The sequence below is a fragment of the Cajanus cajan genome, chromosome 4, assembly GCF_000230855.2.
Source record: "Cajanus cajan strain Asha chromosome 4, NIPB_CcT2T_4, whole genome shotgun sequence".
Classification (NCBI taxonomy): domain Eukaryota; kingdom Viridiplantae; phylum Streptophyta; class Magnoliopsida; order Fabales; family Fabaceae; genus Cajanus; species Cajanus cajan.
In genome coordinates, this window is record NC_138520.1 from 68,105,729 (window position 1) to 68,125,420 (window position 19,692).

The following is a 19,692-nucleotide window of genomic DNA, read 5'->3' on the forward strand; positions in this document are numbered from 1 at the left end:
GAATTATTTATAAACAAAAATTTAACATATATATATATATAAATATATATACAAATTAAATATTAGATTTTCTTGATACAATAAAATTTGAATTATACTTGTAGTGACTAGTCAGGATAAATGAGCATCATTATAACACCAACCAAAAGATATTCCACCTCCATTTCTTACTCATTTAAATCCCCAAGGTTAAACCTCCAGCTACAAATAATTCAAACTTTATCATCTATGGCCATAGAGTATTAATTATCTTTAAAATGAGTAAAAGACATTTTAACAAATTATATTAATCATAAAAAATTACTCAAAATAGATTTAAGAATAATCATAGAATAAGTAATAGTAATTAAAGGTTAAACAAATATATGAGGTTAGAAACACCCCACTAAATAATAACGTAAATAAATAAACATAATAATTAAAAGTTAAGTAGTTAGATGAGGTTAGGAACACCTCACTGAATAAATATAATAATAACATAAATAAACATTGTAATTAAAAGTTAAGTAGTTAAATGAGGTTAAGAACACCTCACTGAATAAATATATAAATATAGTGAAGTTAGAAACACCTCACTGAATAAATATATAAATATAGTGAAGTTAGAAACACCTCACTGAATAAATATATAAATATAGTGAAGTTAGAAACACCTCACTGAATAAATATATAAATATAGTGAAGTTAGAAACACCTCACTGAATAAATATATAAATATAGTGAAGTTAGAAACACCTCACTGAATAAATATATAAATATAGTGAGGTTAGGGGCACCCCACTAAATAAATATAATCAAATAAATGCATAAATAATTACACATAATAGTATATAAGATTTTAAAGAGATAAGGTTCTCCTCCCCCTTACATAGATAAACAAGAGCTACCACTTGAGCAGAACCTCCTCTTTTGGATTCCCTCTCTCTTTCCTCTCTCTATTTCTCCAGAATTTCCTTCTCTCTAGAATTCTAAATTTTCAAAACCTTAGGCCCCTATTTATAGAAATTTTGAAATTACTATGCACTATGCACTATTCATTAAAATAATATTATAAATTACTATGCACTATGCACTATTCATTAAAATAATAAAATTTATTAAAATTTATAAACTTCAGATCCGCAGCCCCCTCTGTAGCCGCCAGTTACTGTGCACATGCACAGTAAAATACTATTTACAAATACGTAAATACGTATTTATGAATAGTGAAAAACGTATACGTGAATAGTAAAATACATGAATAGTAAAATACGTAAATAGTAAAATACTTAAATAAAAATATGACAAACCTTCTAATAATCTCAATAAATATTTAAAATCAAAATAACTTGTTTTATTTATTAAAATTTGGGATATTACATTTTTAAACCCTTTAATAATTTCATAAATATTTAAAATACATAAAAATAACCCTTTTATTAATATTGTATAAAATTTGGGATGTTACACCCAACATTAGGGAAAGAACAAAAATAGTTGGAAAAAGATATTAGTTGGAATGAATTATCACTATTTCATCTTGATCCTCGTACAAAATAATGTGAACTAGAAGTTCAAAAGATAATTCATTTGCAAAATCTAGCCAACCAATTACCAAATGTATTCACAGATCCAAAAAGGGTGATAAAGAGAGAAATGACCCAATTGAGGATGTAAAAACTAAAAAAAGATTCATTTGACATAACTAATATTCCAGTTCCAGAAGAAACTCAGGTACCTGAAATTATTGAAAATGAAGAGATCTCAATAAATTATGTCATGAATGGAATACGATGGAATCGAAACAATGTCAATATTGATGACGTGTTTGCATATAATATAGCGCTAAATGAAATAAATGATATTGAGGATCAAGAATCAAAGTTCATCAACGATAGTCGACAAAGAAATGATTGGCCAAAATGGAAAGATGCAATTGAGGCAGATTTAGACTCGCTTGCTAAGCGAAAAGTTTTTGGACCAATACTACGTACACCAAAAGGTGTAAAACCAATTGGATAAAAATGAGTTTTTGTGCAAAAACGAAATGAAAATGGTGAAATTGTGAGATACAAAGCAAGACTAGTTGCTCAAGGTTTTTCACAAAGACCCTATATTGATTTTGAAGAGAGATTCACCTGTGGATGCAAAAACTTTTCGATATTTAATTAGTTTGGTTGTACATGAAAAACTTAATTTACATCTAATGGATGTAGTTACAACATTTTTATATGGCTCTCTTGATGCTGACATTTATATGAAACTCCCAGAAGGATTTAATTTTCCTAAAGATGCAATTTCTAGAGAAGATTATTCGATCAAATTGAATAAGTCCCTATATGGGCTAAAGCAATCAGGTCGTATGTGGTATAATCGACTAAGTGAATACTTGTTACAAGAAGGATATAAAAATGATCCAATTTGTCCGTGTATATTTATAAAAAGATCTGAAAATGAATTTGTCATAATTGTAGTTTATGTAGATGACATAAACATTATTGGAACTCTTGAAGAGCTTTCCAAAGCAATAGAATAGATTGCTTAAAGAAAGAATTTGAAATGAAAGATCTAGGAAGGACAAAGTTTTGTCTAGGACTTCAAGTTGAATACTTAGAAAATGGAATTCTTGTGCATCAAGAAGCTTATATAACTAAGGTGCTTAAAAGGTTTTATATGGACAAATCACATTCATTGTGCACCCCCATGGTTGTAAGATCTTTAGATGTTAACAAATGTCCATTTAGACCCCAAGAAAAGGATGAAGAAATACTTGGTCCCGAAGTACCATATCTTAGTGTTATAGGAGCATTAATGTACCTTGCTAATTATACACGACCTGATATAGCATTTGCTGTTAATTTGTTAGCAAGATATAGTTCTTCACCTACACGAAGACGTTGGAATGGAGTTAAACAAATCCTTCGTTATCTTAGAGGTACAATGGATATGGGGTTATTATATTCAAATGTTCCCAAACCAGAACTAAATGGTTATGTAGATGCAGGTTATTTGTCAGATCCTCATAATGGTAAATCACAAACAAGATATTTGTTTACAAATGGTGGTACAGCCATCTCATGGTGTTCTGTAAAACAAACCATATTAGTCACTTCATCTAATCATGCTGAAATTTTAGCATTACATGAGGCAAGTCGTGAATGTGTTTGGCTAAGATCTGTGATTCAACACATACGGGAAACTTGTGGTTTATCTTCTAGCAAAATGACATCGACAGTTATATATGAAGATAATGCTGCATGTATTGCACAATTGAAAGATGGATACATAAAGGGAGATAGAACAAAGCATATTCTACCAAAATTCTTTTTTACTCATGATCTTCAAAAGAATGGTGATATAAATGTTCAACAAGTCCGCTCAAGTGATAACCTAGTAGATCTCTTTACAAAGTCACTTTCAAGAAAGAATTTTGAACAATTGATACACAAGATTGGACTCCGTCATCTTAAAGATTGTATGCATGAGGGGGAGAAATAAATATTTATGAATGATGTACTCTTTTTCCTTCACTAGGTTTTTATCCCACATGGTTTTTCCTAGTAAGGTTTTAACGAGGCACATTCTAAATATTAGACATCCAAGGGGAAATGTTATGAATAATAATTAGTGGCTTAATTAGTGGATGCCAATATTCATTATCAATCATTACCATTTATATTTTCGTTATATATGTATTATTCCCTTTATTGTGTAATTGTTCAGTTACCACATGTATTTATAAATAGGTTACTCATCTCCCAAAAATAATACATCAGTCAGATTCTTTTCTATATCTCTTATTATCTTGTTTATTCTCTCAACTTTTTCTCTCTTTTATAACAAGTATAATTATTAAAAATATTTATTTTAAGTTATAGAAACTGAAAGAAAAACTCAATGAAATTATAAAATCTAAAAAAAAAATTTAAATCTTTTATTTTTAGGCGAAAAATATTCTCTCTTTTTAGTTAAACGAATACTTTTAAAATATATTTTCTGTCATATCGTTTTTTTAGTTTTTAATTATATTTATTTCTAATAAGTGCATGATAAGTTTTTGGATGAAATATTTATCTGTTACATTAATGAATAATTTTTGTCAAATAATTTGACCGATCACTTTTAAAATTTGTTTGATAAAAAAGAAAGAAAGACATGAGAAATAGAATAGAGAAATGAGAAATGAGAAACTTTAATAAATAAGAAATAGAATAAAAATTAATTATTTTTTATACGTATTGATTGTTTGATTTAAAAGTAGCACTACATCAAAATTAGTTTTTTGTGGCAATTAATTTATTATTTAGCAGTCATATAAATGGTTATTATTTTTTTTACCAGCATTTAACTAATGGCTGGTGTATCCAGTGTCTCTAATACTATTACCAGCATTTTATATAAATGCCGGTAAAAATCTACTAAATTGTCGAAAAAACTTATTTTTTTTAGTGGCAATTTTAGTAGCCATTTTAAATGCTATTAAAAGTTATTTTTTTTAATTGTCTCATTTACTTTAAATAATTTATTCCTATAATTTTATTTTCTAAATTCATAACTTATATACTTTTCTATCTCTACTCGATGTGAGATTTGTAAGATGAGAGTTGTCTTTTATTTATATATTTTTTAATTTATTTTTTTAATTGTCTTGTCTTTTAAGAGATGTGAGATTTATAGGGTAAAAGTTGCTCTCTAATTGTTTTATAGCACTGTTGAACTTGGTAACAATGAGTGATTTGATACCAATTTAGAATAGTGAATTAGGAGTCAATCCTATAAAATGAACTTGTAAGGTGATAGTTATTACTCACTTATATACTATTTAATTATCTTATCTCTAATCAATGTGGGATTTAAGTTTTTTTTAATAAATAATTGTCTAATAATTTTATTTTCTAAATTCATAACTTATATACTTTTCTATCTCTACTCGATGTGGGATTTGTAAGATGAGAGTTGTCTTTTATTTATATATTTTTTAATTTATTTTTTTAATTGTCTTGTTTTTTAAGAGATGTGAGATTTATAAGGTGAAAGTTGCTCACTAATTGTTTTATAGCACTGTTGAACTTGGTAACAATGAGTGATTTGATACCAATTTAGAATAGTGAATTAGGAGTCAATCCTATAAAATGAACTTGTAAGGTGATAGTTATTACTCACTTATATACTATTTAATTATCTTATCTCTAATCAATGTGAGATTTAAGTTTTTTTTAATAAATAATTATCGTTAATAATAAACTTTAGTGTAATAGAAATACATTTTTAGTGGCTATTATATATTAGCCATTAATATTTTTACATATGGCGAAAATTAAATTATTGTCATTAAATAATTGTCACTAATAATAAATTTTGTTGTAGTGTAGCGAAGTGAGAAACATAAAATAAATAAATAGGATTATAATATTTTTATGATAAAACTTAGTGTATAATTTATATTTTCTGTAACGTCTAAAATTTGAATTCTACGTATAAAATAGATTATATTTAAAAGGAAATTCTCATTTTATATGTGTTTAAAATAGAAATTAATTACTATTTTTAACGGTAAAGACTTCATATGAGTACCGTTATTATCTAGAAAAAAATCCATTTCGACAATTTTCAATTGGTTACAATTTTTTTTTTTAATTGAGTTTGTGGCGATTTCCTAACAGGCTGGCAGTATTTATTAACAAAATATAAAATAAAATTATGGTCACTTAAAATTTGCAAGAATTTTTTTTTAAAAAAATAAAAGTATTTTCTGGGTGTTTAAAATTGTAGGCAGTAAACCCTCACAAATTGCAACACTGATGTCTATTTCCATAATGTTAAGAGTAGAAATAATCTACCAGTTTTTATTTTTCATCAACTAATTTCATATCTACCAAACACTAATTAAATTCATTCTCATTTTCTCCTTCTCATTTCTTTCATATTTCTCACCAATCAAACAAAAAGTTAATAATGATGTATCTCCTTTCAACTTTTTCGTTTTATTATCCATAATATTTATACCTAATAACTTATAATTTAGTTTCACTTAAACCAATGTAATGTTGGTAAGTGCATAAGTTTAAACTGTATGGAGAAATATTTTCTTAAATTAATCGTAAATGTTGTTGATTATTGATTACTGTAATTAGTTAATATATAAGAGTAAGAGAATGATGAGGGATTAATGTATACTCTCATTAAACCTATATATAATAAAAAATACTTAATATTTTTAATTAAAAAATATTTTTTATAGTAATAAAAAAAAAACCATTTATCATGATATAGTATAAAGATATTTTAAGAAATATAATGTATAATTTATATAAAATTGTAAAAATTATATATATTTAATAATATTTTTTATACTAATTTAATGATTTTTTTAATCTATGTAAAATTAATTATTTTTACTTATATATATATATATATATATATATGTATATATATTGGTTAAGAGAGAGAATCAAATAAGAGATAAGAAATGTATTCTCACATGAACAATCAACATTAATGCAATATTTATTATTGGAGATGAAAATCATGATCACACATAAACACCCCCTAGTGGGGATGCAAACAACCGGGGAAATTAAACCATCCTCTTTATTCACCCTCGGCTACTTATTACCACAAACCAAGTACTGAGAGATCAACAAGCGTAAACCCTCGAGAAATTAAGCTGCTTACTTTACCCTGCAATGAACAAAGTGAATTTGATGTCAGTGCCCTTGTAATAATATCTTAAACTTAACACATTACTTATATGCATGAAAAGTTCAAATATGAAGTAACAACATACAAAAGTAATAAACAACATTAATTAATTTCGAATCATTTGATAACCAAATTATTTACTAATATTGTCGGTGATTAATTTTTGTTAAAAATTCTATCTTATCACTTTTAATGGATTGAATTTTCTCTCTTAATCACTTTTTTTTAGGACAACTTTACTAACAAAGATGAATCTAGTTTCACTACGATGAATGACTTATTTATATATAATATATAGTTATATAATTAAAGAGGATGATAAATGATGAAGGACTTAAATATGTTTTTAATCTCTTAAATTTAAAATAAATTTGTTTTTAGTTTCTTAATTTTAAAATTATTATTTTTAATTTTTAATTTTTTTAAAAATTTTGTTTTAGTCCCTTGGATTATCAATAACATATCTGAAAGTGATAAATTAAGACAGTTAAATAATATTAATTGAATTTAATATAATATTTTTACTACTAAGGATATTAGTAGATAGATTTCATATAATAATATTTAATAAACTTTTTAACAAAATTTGAATATAAAAATTAAAATGAAATTTTTTGAAATTATATGAACTAAAAATAATAATTTTAAATACGAGAGATAAAAATAAATTTAATTCTAAACTTGAGAAAGTAAAAACATATATTTTTTAAGTGATGATGAAGTTACTTGTTGCAGTCGATGGAAGGGGTAACCCTGAAGGGCAAGTTGACCCCACACTTGGCAGGTAGGGCAGCAAGGGTTGCAAGATTGAGTCCAGGTAAGTTTTGAGCTACGGATTTGAGACACCTACAAGCCCCTTGACGATCCGGGGTGGTCCTGGCTTGGTTGTTTATGGTTCGAACCGCATTGCAACATGGTGCAGCAGGGACTGCTGCACCAGGGCCCCTCAGATACCCGAGGCATGGTGCCACAGTGAATTGCAACTGGGGACATGAAAGAGCAGCATCCCCCAATGGAATGCTCAAAACAGAACACATCACAACCAAGAAAGTAACCTTCACAAGTAGGGGGCTAGCCATGGTTTGGAAGAGTTGGAGGAGGAAATGATTTGCACTTGAAGAGTGAGTTTGGGTGTGGAGGTGATGATTTTGAAGCTATGCCTTGGGTGGTTATATATATAGGGAATGTCAATATGGATTGTGATGTGGAGTGTTGGTCACATAATCTTAATACTATTCTCTTTATTATTAGCTAAAGTATTAAAAATTCCACTTTTCAAATTATTTGTACTATTTTTTTATTATAAGTGTCATTTTAAGTTTTTTATACAAACAAAAAAGTAATAAAAAGATGAAAAATAATGATAATTTTATAAAATTAACTCTATTATTATTTTATTTTCTACAAGAAATGATGCAATACAACATCAATATTTAAAAATAATATTAATGGTATAAATAGGAAAATAAAAATGTTACATTAAAAAACTAAAATAACAACAACAAAAATTATTACATGACACTTATTATAAAATAAGAGGAGTAAGAGTTATCTAATTCATTAAGATTGAGAAAGTTGATTAATTTAATGTCTCTATCTAATGATAAGTGTCATGTAAGGGGAAAAAAAAAGTTTCACGGAAAGTGTTAGCTTTTCAATGCATGTGATATTAGTTACTTTTTTTAATGTATACCCTTAAATTAGCACAACAAGGAAAAAGAAAACGTCATTTACCTACTTATGTTTTATTTTTAGAGACATGATGTATATAAGTAAAAATAAAAGCTACTTCTAGTATAGGTAAAATTTAAATATTTATATTTATAATTATTTATTATAAATAAAACTTATAAAATCATTATTATACAACTCACATAATGGATGAATAGATTATTCATGTGTAAATTTGAAATAGATATTCTTACAAATTTTTAATTTTTAGTAATAATTTACATATATGATTACTAGTTAATTTTCTTGAAGTCTAAGAGTGAAAAAAAAACTAAGTTGAATTGAATTGAACTATAAAAATTGAATTATTCTCATAGAAAAATAAATTATTCTATTACTAAAAAAATTAAATTTTGTAAAATTGAGTTATTTTTATAAAAGGGTAAAAGTTAGAAGATAATTATAACATCTCTTAGAATTAATGTCTCGACGACCCCACTCCACAACACTTCGCACAAATTTTTTGTTAGTCAGAATCCTTCACCGATCAAATCTTTTGTGAACAGTCTTTTTTGAGATTTTCATCTTTAAGATCAATGACTGACCTCAACAATCAACACAAGATTTTTCAAAGTATTTTATCTTTACTTACATGATTTTCGAGAAACTTCTTTGAAGGTCATCCTTTCTTAAATTGTTTCAAGCAAAGCATGATTAACTTTAGAATTCTGATACGATAAACTATCTAAAGATAAGTACATCTTATTGGTACAAGTATTACATATCAATTCCTTTAAGTTATTCCATATAAACAATCTCACAAATGTGCGAAACTTTTATCTCTCATTTTAGTGTCTTTGGGTTAATTATTACAAAGTCAAAAACTGTTTGTCTCATGGGTTGCATTGATGGCCTAGCGGTCCAAACTTTGAAAGAAGTGACCAAAAAATGTGTTAATTTGATCGAGATTGACAAGCCAACTAAAGCACATCAAATCACTAATTTTTAGACTTAAAAGCCTATCGGATCTATTTGATTCGATATTTTTTTAATATATTTTTGTAAAATTTAAATAAAAATAAAAAGTAAAATGAAAAAATTTAGTCTATCTTAATAGATCAACATGTTAAAATAATTCAATTCAAAGTATCAAAATAATTTGGTCAAATTCGAATTGAAATTCAATGCAAACTTCTAAAGTAAAATTTCATTCAGTTGAGTGAAAAAAAAAATTCAGTTTACTTCGGGCAATTTTTCTTCCAATTCAATGCACTTTTAATAAGTTTAGTTTAGTTCATATTATTCATCCCTGCTCCTAATAATTTTTTAAAAAAACATTAGTTATAATTTTTTGTTTTTGACAAAAAAATTAATAATGATTAATTTTATAAAATTATTTACGTATTTGTTTTTTTTGTCCAAGTAAAAATACTAGAACAACACATATAGTATGGAAAAAAATAATTGATAATATGAAATTTGTTCTAAATTTATAATCTTTTTTAAAACTATCCATAATATATTAACGAGACACTTATTCCACAAATTATTTATTGATTTAAGTCAAATAACTTTAATTAAGGATATTTAAAAAAAATACAAGATATATTTTTAATTATTCTATAAAAGAAAACGATACTTCTAATTTTTTTTATTAATAACAAAATTTTAATTTGGGTCTTACAAAAGAATTAGAAGAAATACAAAACTATTGAAAGATAATAATTAAATAAGATGTCTACAAAATTGGATGATTTTCAATACGTACAAGAATGTATCAGTAGCTTTTCACTACAGATCCAACTTAAGTTGATGGCACTACTAAAAAAGTGTCATTTTTTTACGAATTTTTCTGCAAAAAAATATTTACATAAATTTTTTGCAAATTTTCTCGCAAAAAATGTTCACAGAATGTTTTTGCGAATTTTCATGCAAAAAAATCCTCGCAGAGATTTTTGCGAATTTATTTACGAAAAATAATTTACAGATATTTCTTACAAATTTTGCTACAATTTTAATAATCATAGAAATTTTTTTCCATGATAAAAATTTGCAGAAAATATTGTAAGAATTTTATTTTGTTTCTTACAGATTTTCTTGCAAAAATAAATTCGCAATTAATATATGGTAGAAAAATTTTGCAAGTAACTTTTCCTGCGAATTTTCCTGCAAATTTTATTTCACAGAAAAAATAAAAAATATATATATTTAAATTTATAAGTTTAATATTTTAAAAAAACTTCAAGTCCCACATTGATCGAAAATAAAACAATTAAAGAGTATATAAGTTGAGGCAACACTTACCTTGTAAGTTAATTTGTATAGTTAAGTGTTAGGCTTATAATCTACAATCTTAGAATTTAAAATATTATTTGGAGGCATGGAAATAGAAAATTTTATAAGAACAATGTTTCCTGCAAATTTTTCATAAAAATTTACTGAAAAATTTTTATGTAATAAGAGAAATTCTAGTATTGTGATTAGTGAAAGGTGAATTAATTTTGGAACTGTAGGTAATTAGGGATTGGCTTCATTAATGATTTAATGTATGCTAATTAATGGCCGCTGAATGAAACCTACAATATGCAAACGACAAATACCAATATGGTTTACACAAATATATAATACATGTGTGTGATCAAATAAAAGTTAGATCACCCGTTTCCATATTTGTGTGTGTAGAACCACGTGGTTTCTCATGACTCTGCAGTCTGCATCCCCAAAATGATTTTTGGTACGAGATGATGACACACTTTCGGCTGAAATTCAAAGTAATTCAACATATGCATGTGAGCGTTTTAATTAGCGTACATGTATAATGCCTCATTTTTTTCACTTATATTTTTATATTTCGATGAATTTTATCATCAAATTTTTAAAATTGTATATTTTATTATTTAAATTTTAAAATTTTAAAATTTTGTCACCTCCACTTCATCATTTAATGTCATTATTTGATTGCTGAAAAATGATTAATGATGTTATATACATATAATGATTTTATATAATATGATATATTGATATGTTAGTATTTAATTTATCACATACTTATTTAATATGTCACGTCAATAATAATATACAATGTCAAGATCAATTATTGAGTAATAAAGTATGCAAATATTTGAAATTAAGTGACCAAATGTATAATTTTGAAAGTTGAGTAACAATTTTTGAAGAAATATTATATATATGAAGGTGTCATTTTATAAGTATTAAGTAAAATAATAAATATGAGTCTTTATATATTTTTTGATAAGCATAATAAAGTATTGATTAACTTTTATATTATTATTTATTATAAAGTATTATATAAATAATTTAGAGGGTTAAGTGGTATATTTTCAAATTAGAAGATTCAAAATAGGATAAAAAAAATTTAAGAACTAAAACTAAACTTGAAAAATTATATAAATACCAAAAATATATTTTACTCTTTAATGAGATAATACATAAAAAGTTAATAATATAAATAATAGAAATTTATAATCATATTATAATTTTATATGTATGATACATTACAAGAAAACGTTGAAATATCTACGAAAAATAAGTATTGACCAATAGCTGATACAAATATTGTTAGTCAATCTAAGATGTAACATTGACTTTTCTAACACTAAATTTAAATTGAGTTTAGTGTTGAAAAAGTTGACGATATTCTTTAAATATAGTATCAACTTTTCTGACACCAATAAACTTAATTTATGTTAGTGTCAGAAAAGCTGACACTATATCTAAAAAATAGTGTCTACTTTTTCAATACTAAACTTAATTTAAGTTAATTAGTGCTGAAAAAGATGAAGTTATTTCTTTATATATAGCGTCGGTTTTTCTGACATTAACTTAAATTAAGTTTAATGTTAGAAAAATTGACGTTATATTTAAAGAATATCATCGACTTTTTTGATACTAAATTTAAATTAAGTTTAGTGTTGAAAAAGTCGACGTTATATCTAAAGAATTATATCAACTTCTTTGACACTATACATGCTTTGAGACAAATATAGATAATTTTGTCCAATCTTATATAAGCGTAATGTGTTGTGGTGCAATTGGTTACCAAGTTAGTTTAACGCACTGAAGGCTTAGGATTGAGTGTCAACAATACTAAGTTTCGGTGAATAAATGATAAGCTAAAAAAATGCAAACAAATAAATAGTAAGTCAAAAAAAGAATATTAAAAAAAATTGTGTTGGCTAGGTCAGCAATAAAAATATTAAAATACATAAAATTATTAAGCTAGTGTCAACATAGTATTAACTCGATCGACAATGAAAAATTAAAATAAATAAAATTATTATGTTAGTATTGAATTAGTGTCAGGCAAACTGAATAAAAAATTAAACAAATAAAATCATTAAATTAATGTCAGCTACATCAATAATAAATTGACTATAAAAAAAAATTTATGACGGCTTGATTGACACAAAAAATTTGTGTCAATTTAATTAAAGTCAATTGAAAAAATTAACAAATGATTAACGATAAATATAACTTATATCAAATTTTATTACTTAAATTGGCTTTTGACTAATTTTAAAATAAAACATTCTTATAGTGAATATAATTATAAAATCATGTTATTTTTATTATTACCTTCTTTGATGTATTATATAACAAAAGAATTTGATATAAAATCATGATTATTTGATGTATTGTAAGTATGATATGATTATTTGATTTATTATTATAAAATTGTTATATTTAGATATATGTGCATTGTCCTAATTTAAATTTTTTTAACAAAAGAATTATATATAAAAAAATAAATATATAAGAAAAATTTATTTTTAAAAATAAAAAATATGTCATAATTATATAATTCTTGAAAAAAAAAATTGGATTCTTTTTGGTTATGGGTGGAGAGGGGTCACATCTTTATACAACTAGGCATGACATTCTAATCCGGCCCCGTGGGTACCCGTCCGACCCCGTCCCGATTTGGACAGGGAAAACCCGTGTTGACCGGGTTCGGGTTCGGGTTTTCCCCGCTTGGCAAAATCAGGGACGGGGGCGGGTGCAGGGATGTTAATTCCCGCCCCGCCCCCGCACTCATACCCGCCCCCGTCCCTGCCCCCGCTTAATAATGTAATTACAAAACTACCTTTATATACATATATAAACCAAAATTAGAAACCCTAGCCTCAGTTTTAGTCACAAAGTTCACCTCACACGGCAGCAGGCCAGCAACTCTTGCCTCTTCATCTCTTCATCTCTTCATCTTTCTTAGAGTCACGAACGCAAGCCACAACTCTCTCTTTTTCATCTCTTCATCCTGGTTCAAGTGGGATTGAGTATGTTTGGATAAATTGCTGCCATTATTGCCATATTTTTGTGATATTAAAGTTATTTTTTTGCTTGATTCTTCTATTTTTTCCTGTTTAGAGAAGTTGAATCTTCGTGACTTTCCACAGATCACTTGCTTTTACCCTCAATCGTTCATTCTGGAAAGTTATTTCAAAGTGATCATCCCACGTGTGAGGGTGAATATGGGGTTGCTTCAATTAATTACATACTTCCTCTTATCTCAAATTTGAAGGTAATAGCAGAATCTGCACTCCCAATTTATTTGTAGGAGGTTGTGTGCGGGATCTTAAAATTACATGATGAATAATATATATTAACTCATTTTGCAAGTTATGAGAACATCTTCCATTGGTGTTGGTACTCTGTGGTTGGGTTAGTCAAACAGGCAATGTGAGAGTATCTTGAATTTTGTCTATTTAGGTTATTTCTTTATTTTTCCTTATTTTTCCTTATCTTTGACAAAATCTGCATATCAGAATCTTGATTTTAAATTCTTACATTTTAAAATCTTTACATTGAAAATGATGTTGGTAGTGCATATTTGTTGCACACATGTTATGTTATGTACAAAATTCATTTTATGTTAGGCTTGTTGCACGCATGGGAAACACCCCCAGTTTTCTTGTTCCATTTTCTTTATTTTAAGATATTTGTTTCCCCCTTTTTGTCTTTGTCATCTTTGATTTCTCATATTTAGTAGTTATCTTTTAAGAAAATATTCTTAGGAACATAGTTTTTTTGGGTTATTTTTATTTTATTTTCTCATAAAAAGGGTTCTCTTAGATGGATAAAGACGAACTATTTTTATTATACCTACTGCACCCAATAATAGGAATGCCTCACATACTAGTTAATTGTTGATCTGCTAAATAAGTGCTCTAGTAAATAATTTATAGTGCAGTTAATTTATTTGTATAACTATTATAGTGCAGTTTTTATAATGTAGTAAAGTGAATGCATTTTTTTTATACTTTTTGACAGATTTTTTTAAAGAAAGTAATGACAGATATTAATATGACACCAGAAAGTACACCTCAATCAATTCCCGAAGGAAATCGTGATCCTTCAAGTGTTGGTACTACTCCTACAATTAATGAACATGTTCAAACAATTGAACCGCAACCTCAAGATATAACAGGTGATAATATGGAAGACACAAGTACACAAACAGGGGCAAGTAGGCTTAAAAGTGAGGTTTGGAAGCATTTTACAAAAGTTAAAGTTAATGGAGAAGACAAAGCTCAATGCAATTATTGTAAGAAACATTTGGGTGGAAAATCAAAAAATGGAACAAAGCACTTATGGCAACACATGGAATGTTGTGTAACTAAAAAGATCGCGATGAGAGGAAATAAAGGACAAACATTTCTTTTGTTATGATGCAGAAAATGCAAGAAGAGAACTTGCATATGCAATCATTATGCATGAATATCCACTTGCAATTGTGGATCATCTTGGTTTTAAGAGATATTCGACTGCTCTTCAACCACTGTTTCAAGTTCCTATTAGAAACACAATGAAGAAAGAGATATTTAAAATCTATGCATTTGAGAGATCAATTACTTTAAAGTTGTTGGATAGCCTTCAAGGAAGAGTGGCTATTACATCAGACATGTGGACTTCAAGTAATCAAAAAAGAGGGTATATGGCAGTCACAACTCGTTATATTGATGGGAATTGGAACTTGCAAAGTCGTATTTTGAGGTAACAATTTTCTTTAACTTATTTGCACTACACATTATTTGTCATGTAATTATTTGTATGATAAATTGATTTAATTAAAATTTTATTGTGTTAGGTTCATTTATGTTCCCGCTCCTCACTCAAGTGATAAACTTTGTAATGTATTAGTTGACTGTTTGATGGATTGGAACATTGACACAAAGTTATCCACTATCACACTAGATAATTGTAGCACAAATGATGCTATGATTGAAAAAATTAAGGATAAGTTACAGTTAAGCACTTTATTGAGGGATGGTTCTTTGTTTCATATGCGTTGTTGTGCACATATCTTGAATTTGATAGTAAAAGATGGGTTGGAAGTGGTGAAAGATGGTGTAGAAAAGATTCGGGATAGTGTAGCATATTGGACAGGAACTCCTAAGAGAAAAGAAAAATTTGAAGAAACAGCAAAACAATTGAGAATCCCTTACAATAAGAGTTTGGTTTTAGATTGTCCAACTAGATGGAATTCGACGTACAAAATGCTTGAAATTGTCATATCATATGAAGATGTGTTTAGTCGGTTAAAGCAACGGGAGGCTCAATATACATGTTTGCCTACTACTTTATAGTGACAATTTGCAAAAGATGTGTGTGGAAAATTGAAATTGTTCAATGCTATCACTGAATTATTTTCTGCTACTAAACATCCAATTGCTAATATGTATTTTCCAAAAATTTGTGAGATTAAATTGGCAATAGGTAAATGGATAATTTCTCCCAATGATTTGATTCAAAAAATGGCAGAAAAGATGTTGACTAAATTTGAAAAATATTGGGGTGTGATTCATGACATAATGGGAGTTGCAACTGTTTTGGATCCTAGATATAAAATGGAGTTGCTTGAATACTATTATGAAAAGTTGTATGATCATGAATCTTTTTCTCAAGTTAGAATGATTCGACAACTGTGCTATGATTTGGTTTCTGATTATCAACTGAAAATGAGTAAAGATTTAGGTGGTAGCTCTCCAACTATTGATGGTAGTAATGTTGGTAATGATGCCTTATCTGAGTATGATATATACATTATGAGGAAAAAAAGAGCTAGAAGTTCTTTTGTTAAAATAGAGTTGGACCATTATTTAGAGGAGGATGTTTTACCAAGAACTACTGATTTTGATATTTTGATGTGGTGGAAGTTGAATGGTATCAAGTATCCAACACTCCAAGCAATTGCAAGGGACATTCTAGCTATTTCTATATCTACAGTAGCTTCAGAATCAGCATTTAGCACTAGTGGTCAAATTTTAAGTCCTCATCGTAGTCGACTTCATTGGAGCACTTTGGAGGCCTTAATGTGTACTAGAAGTTGGTTATGGAGTGTTGAAACTTCTGGTAATGTTTAAGATAATACATTTAAAAATTTATTAAATGTTTGTATAATTTTATTTTATTAACTAATTTTTTTTATTATATTTGATATTTACAGGTTATGAGAATTCTAAAGTAATCCATGAATTTCCTATTTTACTTGATGAAATAGGATCGGATGATGAAGGTAATGTTTTATATTATATTATTTATTTTAATGATTTATTTACTTTACTCAACACTTTTATAATTATTTTTTAATGTATATTAAATATTTCTTTTGTTTTATGTAGATGAAATGATGGAGGATAGTGACATTACTTTCCATTTGGAAGATGATCAATAAATGAAATATGTATGATGGAATGATGAATTGGAATTGTTGTTACTTTTTATTTGTATTTAATAAGTTTAAATATTGTATTTTGTCTAGTTGTCTTGGTCTTTTTTTTTATGAAAAAATGGTATTTTATAATTTTATTAGATTGAGACAACTTTATGATATTACTACAAACTTTGTTGAATTGGAAAATATTATATTTCGTTATAATTAGAATTTATAAACAACATCTACGTACAAAATGCATAACAATACTAACAAAAGTGTTATGCCATTTATATCAAATTATCAATAATTTTGATGTCATAATTTCATATAATTAGATATAATAACAAAATATATTAAATATTATTAAAACTATTTGAGAGATATTTTGACCAAAAGGAATGTAAAATTTTGTATTATTTTGTTTTTTCTTTTATTTTTTTAATTTTTTTTATTATTTATTAAAAATAGAAGAAAAAAAAATCCAGGAGCGGGGGCGGGGCGGGGAAACCCGAACCCGGTCGGGAGCGGGGATGGGTACCCAAATTTTACCCCCAACGGATATCGGAACGGGGACGGAGACGGTTTAAACCTGTGGGGACGGGGGCGGGGAACATAAAACCCGCCCCCGCCCCGTTGCCATGCCTGTATACAACCTCTAAGAACAATCCGGAATACATGGGTAGCAAAACATACTATTAATAAGCCTAATTATATATTTTATGTACTCCTAGGTTATATCATACATTGCTCCTAGAATTACGAATACAAGTGGTGGACGCGTAGCATTTCAAGTAATTCTTCACTTTACAGTGTCACTGCCCAAACTTCGGTACACATGTAAATGGTAAAAAAAAAATTGTACACGTAGATATACGTAGATAAAACCACAATAGATAATAAATATATACTTCTTAAATGGATATCTCGAGATAATTTAAATGGGTTTCAGTGTTTCCAGTGTAATAAGTTTGGATATCTAGTTAAAGATTGTCTTGGCAAGACAATCATAGTTAGGAGTGCACTCAGGGTCAATTGGAAATGTTTATTCAGTCACTAGAAGATTTGTTAAGGGTTTATGTTCTATATTTGTTGGATTCTTTAGGGAATTGCATTATTTTGACCGGGTGTCTAGTTTGTTTTTTCGATTTTCGATCTAGATGTTTGTCATTTGCTTTTCATATTATTTTTAACTTTTGTTTAGGGTGTATTTTAGTAGGATCCTTTTTTTTCAAACATTTTTGTTCAAGTATAGTATTTTTTCACGATGTTGAAGTTCACTGGATAAGTTAGTTCCACACCATTCATGTTAATAAAGATCAATATGTCATTGTAAAAAATTCTGCTTGACCACATATATATGAACTCTCATAATTCGGTGTCTATTTTTCTATCTTATTCTTGGTAAGAACTTTTTGAGTATGAGATCGCACTTCCAAGGATGAATCTTTTTATCAAAAGTCTTTTTGATTCTCCTTTGATAAATTTATCCGTGACAGATAACGACCAATTTTTTTTTTCTTCTATGAGGTTCAACTGATCAAATCTGGTTTGTATCCACTCAGTCTCTAGAGTTTTGCCTCCATTAACAATCTTAAATAAAGAATTTTCACCTCTATGGGTAGAACTACCTCCATCCCATATAATTTTTTAATTTTTATTTTGGACTTTTGAAATTGAATTATTTTAGTATATTAAAAGTTTTTAAACTTATGAAAATGACGTACTTTAATGATTAAATTTAGTTTTTAAATTGAAAAATCTTAAATAATAAAATTATGTATTATATTTGAATAATTTTAGTTTTGACTTTTAAGTTATTATTTTTGAAAAATTATTAAAATAAATAGAAACTATTATCAAAATATTTTTTTTAAATTATTTATATTATATTTTTTTAAAATAAATATTCAGATACCCATATATAAATATTTGAAGATATTAAAATATGTGAGTACCTTCTTAACATATATTAAAAGATATATGAATAACCGCTTAACTTAAAATCCTCCTAAATATGATATTTCGAAAGTCATTACAATGGAATATACATTATAAACTTAACTATTTTGGTCCTCTAATTTATTTTCAAGCTCACTAAGAGGTAAGGCTGTTCAAATAGTTGAACTTAACTAAAGTATATGTGAGCTAAACTAAATTAAAATTATAGTTTGACTAAACTGAATTGAACTAAAATATAATCCCAAAATAATTGCACTAAACTATTTTATATTTTAGTGAACTATAGTTCTTAAGTTTAAACTATACTATAATTTATATTAAACTAACTTTTTGTTATTATTATTATTATTATTATAAACTGAATTCAAATGTATTTTAAAAAAATTTCGTTTCAATTTTAAATTTATAATTTCTTTACGGTTAAACTTATGCTAAAAATAAATAAAATAATCTATAATTATTATGCTATTCTTTTTAGTAATTTACTTTTTTAACGAGTTCATAAACTAGTTCGATGTTATAGAACAAGGACTATGAACGAAAACAAAGTATCTTAATAAAGATTTTAATTTTCAATGAGTTTATGTTCTTATTAATTATTAAATAAAAAGTCTTAAAATAATATCTAAATATTATATGTAACTATTTTTTTTAGTTATTGGATTTTTTACAGTATAATATGACTTTTAAGAAATTATAAAAATATA

General features: G+C 26.8%; 3 protein-coding genes across 3 annotated transcripts; 2 read left to right on the forward strand and 1 right to left on the reverse strand.

Annotated features, from left to right (window-relative positions):
* Positions 1–6,461: 6,461 nt before the first annotated feature.
* On the reverse strand, positions 6,462–7,839 carry LOC109793881 (non-specific lipid-transfer protein 1). The gene is made up of 2 exons (XM_020353346.3): positions 7,408–7,839; positions 6,462–6,660 (listed from the first exon to the last, which is right to left on the reverse strand). Exons 1-2 carry the CDS (start codon positions 7,758–7,760, stop codon positions 6,651–6,653), a joined length of 363 nt encoding a protein of 120 aa, XP_020208935.1. The 5' UTR covers positions 7,761–7,839; the 3' UTR covers positions 6,462–6,650.
* A 6,819-nt stretch (positions 7,840–14,658) lies between these two features.
* Positions 14,659–15,956, forward strand: LOC145957489 (zinc finger BED domain-containing protein RICESLEEPER 2-like). The gene is made up of 3 exons (XM_083073754.1): positions 14,659–14,836; positions 15,045–15,363; positions 15,458–15,956. Exons 1-3 carry the CDS (start codon positions 14,659–14,661, stop codon positions 15,954–15,956), a joined length of 996 nt encoding a protein of 331 aa, XP_082929880.1.
* Positions 15,957–16,124: 168 nt separating this feature from the next.
* Positions 16,125–17,044, forward strand: LOC145957490 (zinc finger BED domain-containing protein RICESLEEPER 3). The gene is made up of 3 exons (XM_083073755.1): positions 16,125–16,722; positions 16,817–16,885; positions 16,992–17,044. The coding sequence occupies exons 1-3, from the start codon at positions 16,125–16,127 to the stop codon at positions 17,042–17,044; spliced, it is 720 nt and encodes a 239-aa protein (XP_082929881.1).
* Positions 17,045–19,692: the final 2,648 nt, after the last annotated feature.

Excerpts from the sequence above, each read along its gene's own strand:
- LOC109793881 (XM_020353346.3), bottom strand. The coding sequence starts at position 7,760 with ATGGCTAGCCCCCTACTTGTGAAGGTTACTTTCTTGGTTGTGATGTGT.
- LOC145957489 (XM_083073754.1), top strand. The coding sequence starts at position 14,659 with ATGACAGATATTAATATGACACCAGAAAGTACACCTCAATCAATTCCC. Across the intron at positions 14,837-15,044 it reads AAGTACACAAACAGGGGCAA|AAAATGCAAGAAGAGAACTT; the intron begins GTAGGCTTAAAA and ends GTTATGATGCAG. Across the intron at positions 15,364-15,457 it reads TTGCAAAGTCGTATTTTGAG|GTTCATTTATGTTCCCGCTC; the intron begins GTAACAATTTTC and ends TTATTGTGTTAG.
- LOC145957490 (XM_083073755.1), top strand. The coding sequence starts at position 16,125 with ATGGCAGAAAAGATGTTGACTAAATTTGAAAAATATTGGGGTGTGATT. Across the intron at positions 16,723-16,816 it reads ATGGAGTGTTGAAACTTCTG|GTTATGAGAATTCTAAAGTA; the intron begins GTAATGTTTAAG and ends TGATATTTACAG. Across the intron at positions 16,886-16,991 it reads AATAGGATCGGATGATGAAG|ATGAAATGATGGAGGATAGT; the intron begins GTAATGTTTTAT and ends TGTTTTATGTAG.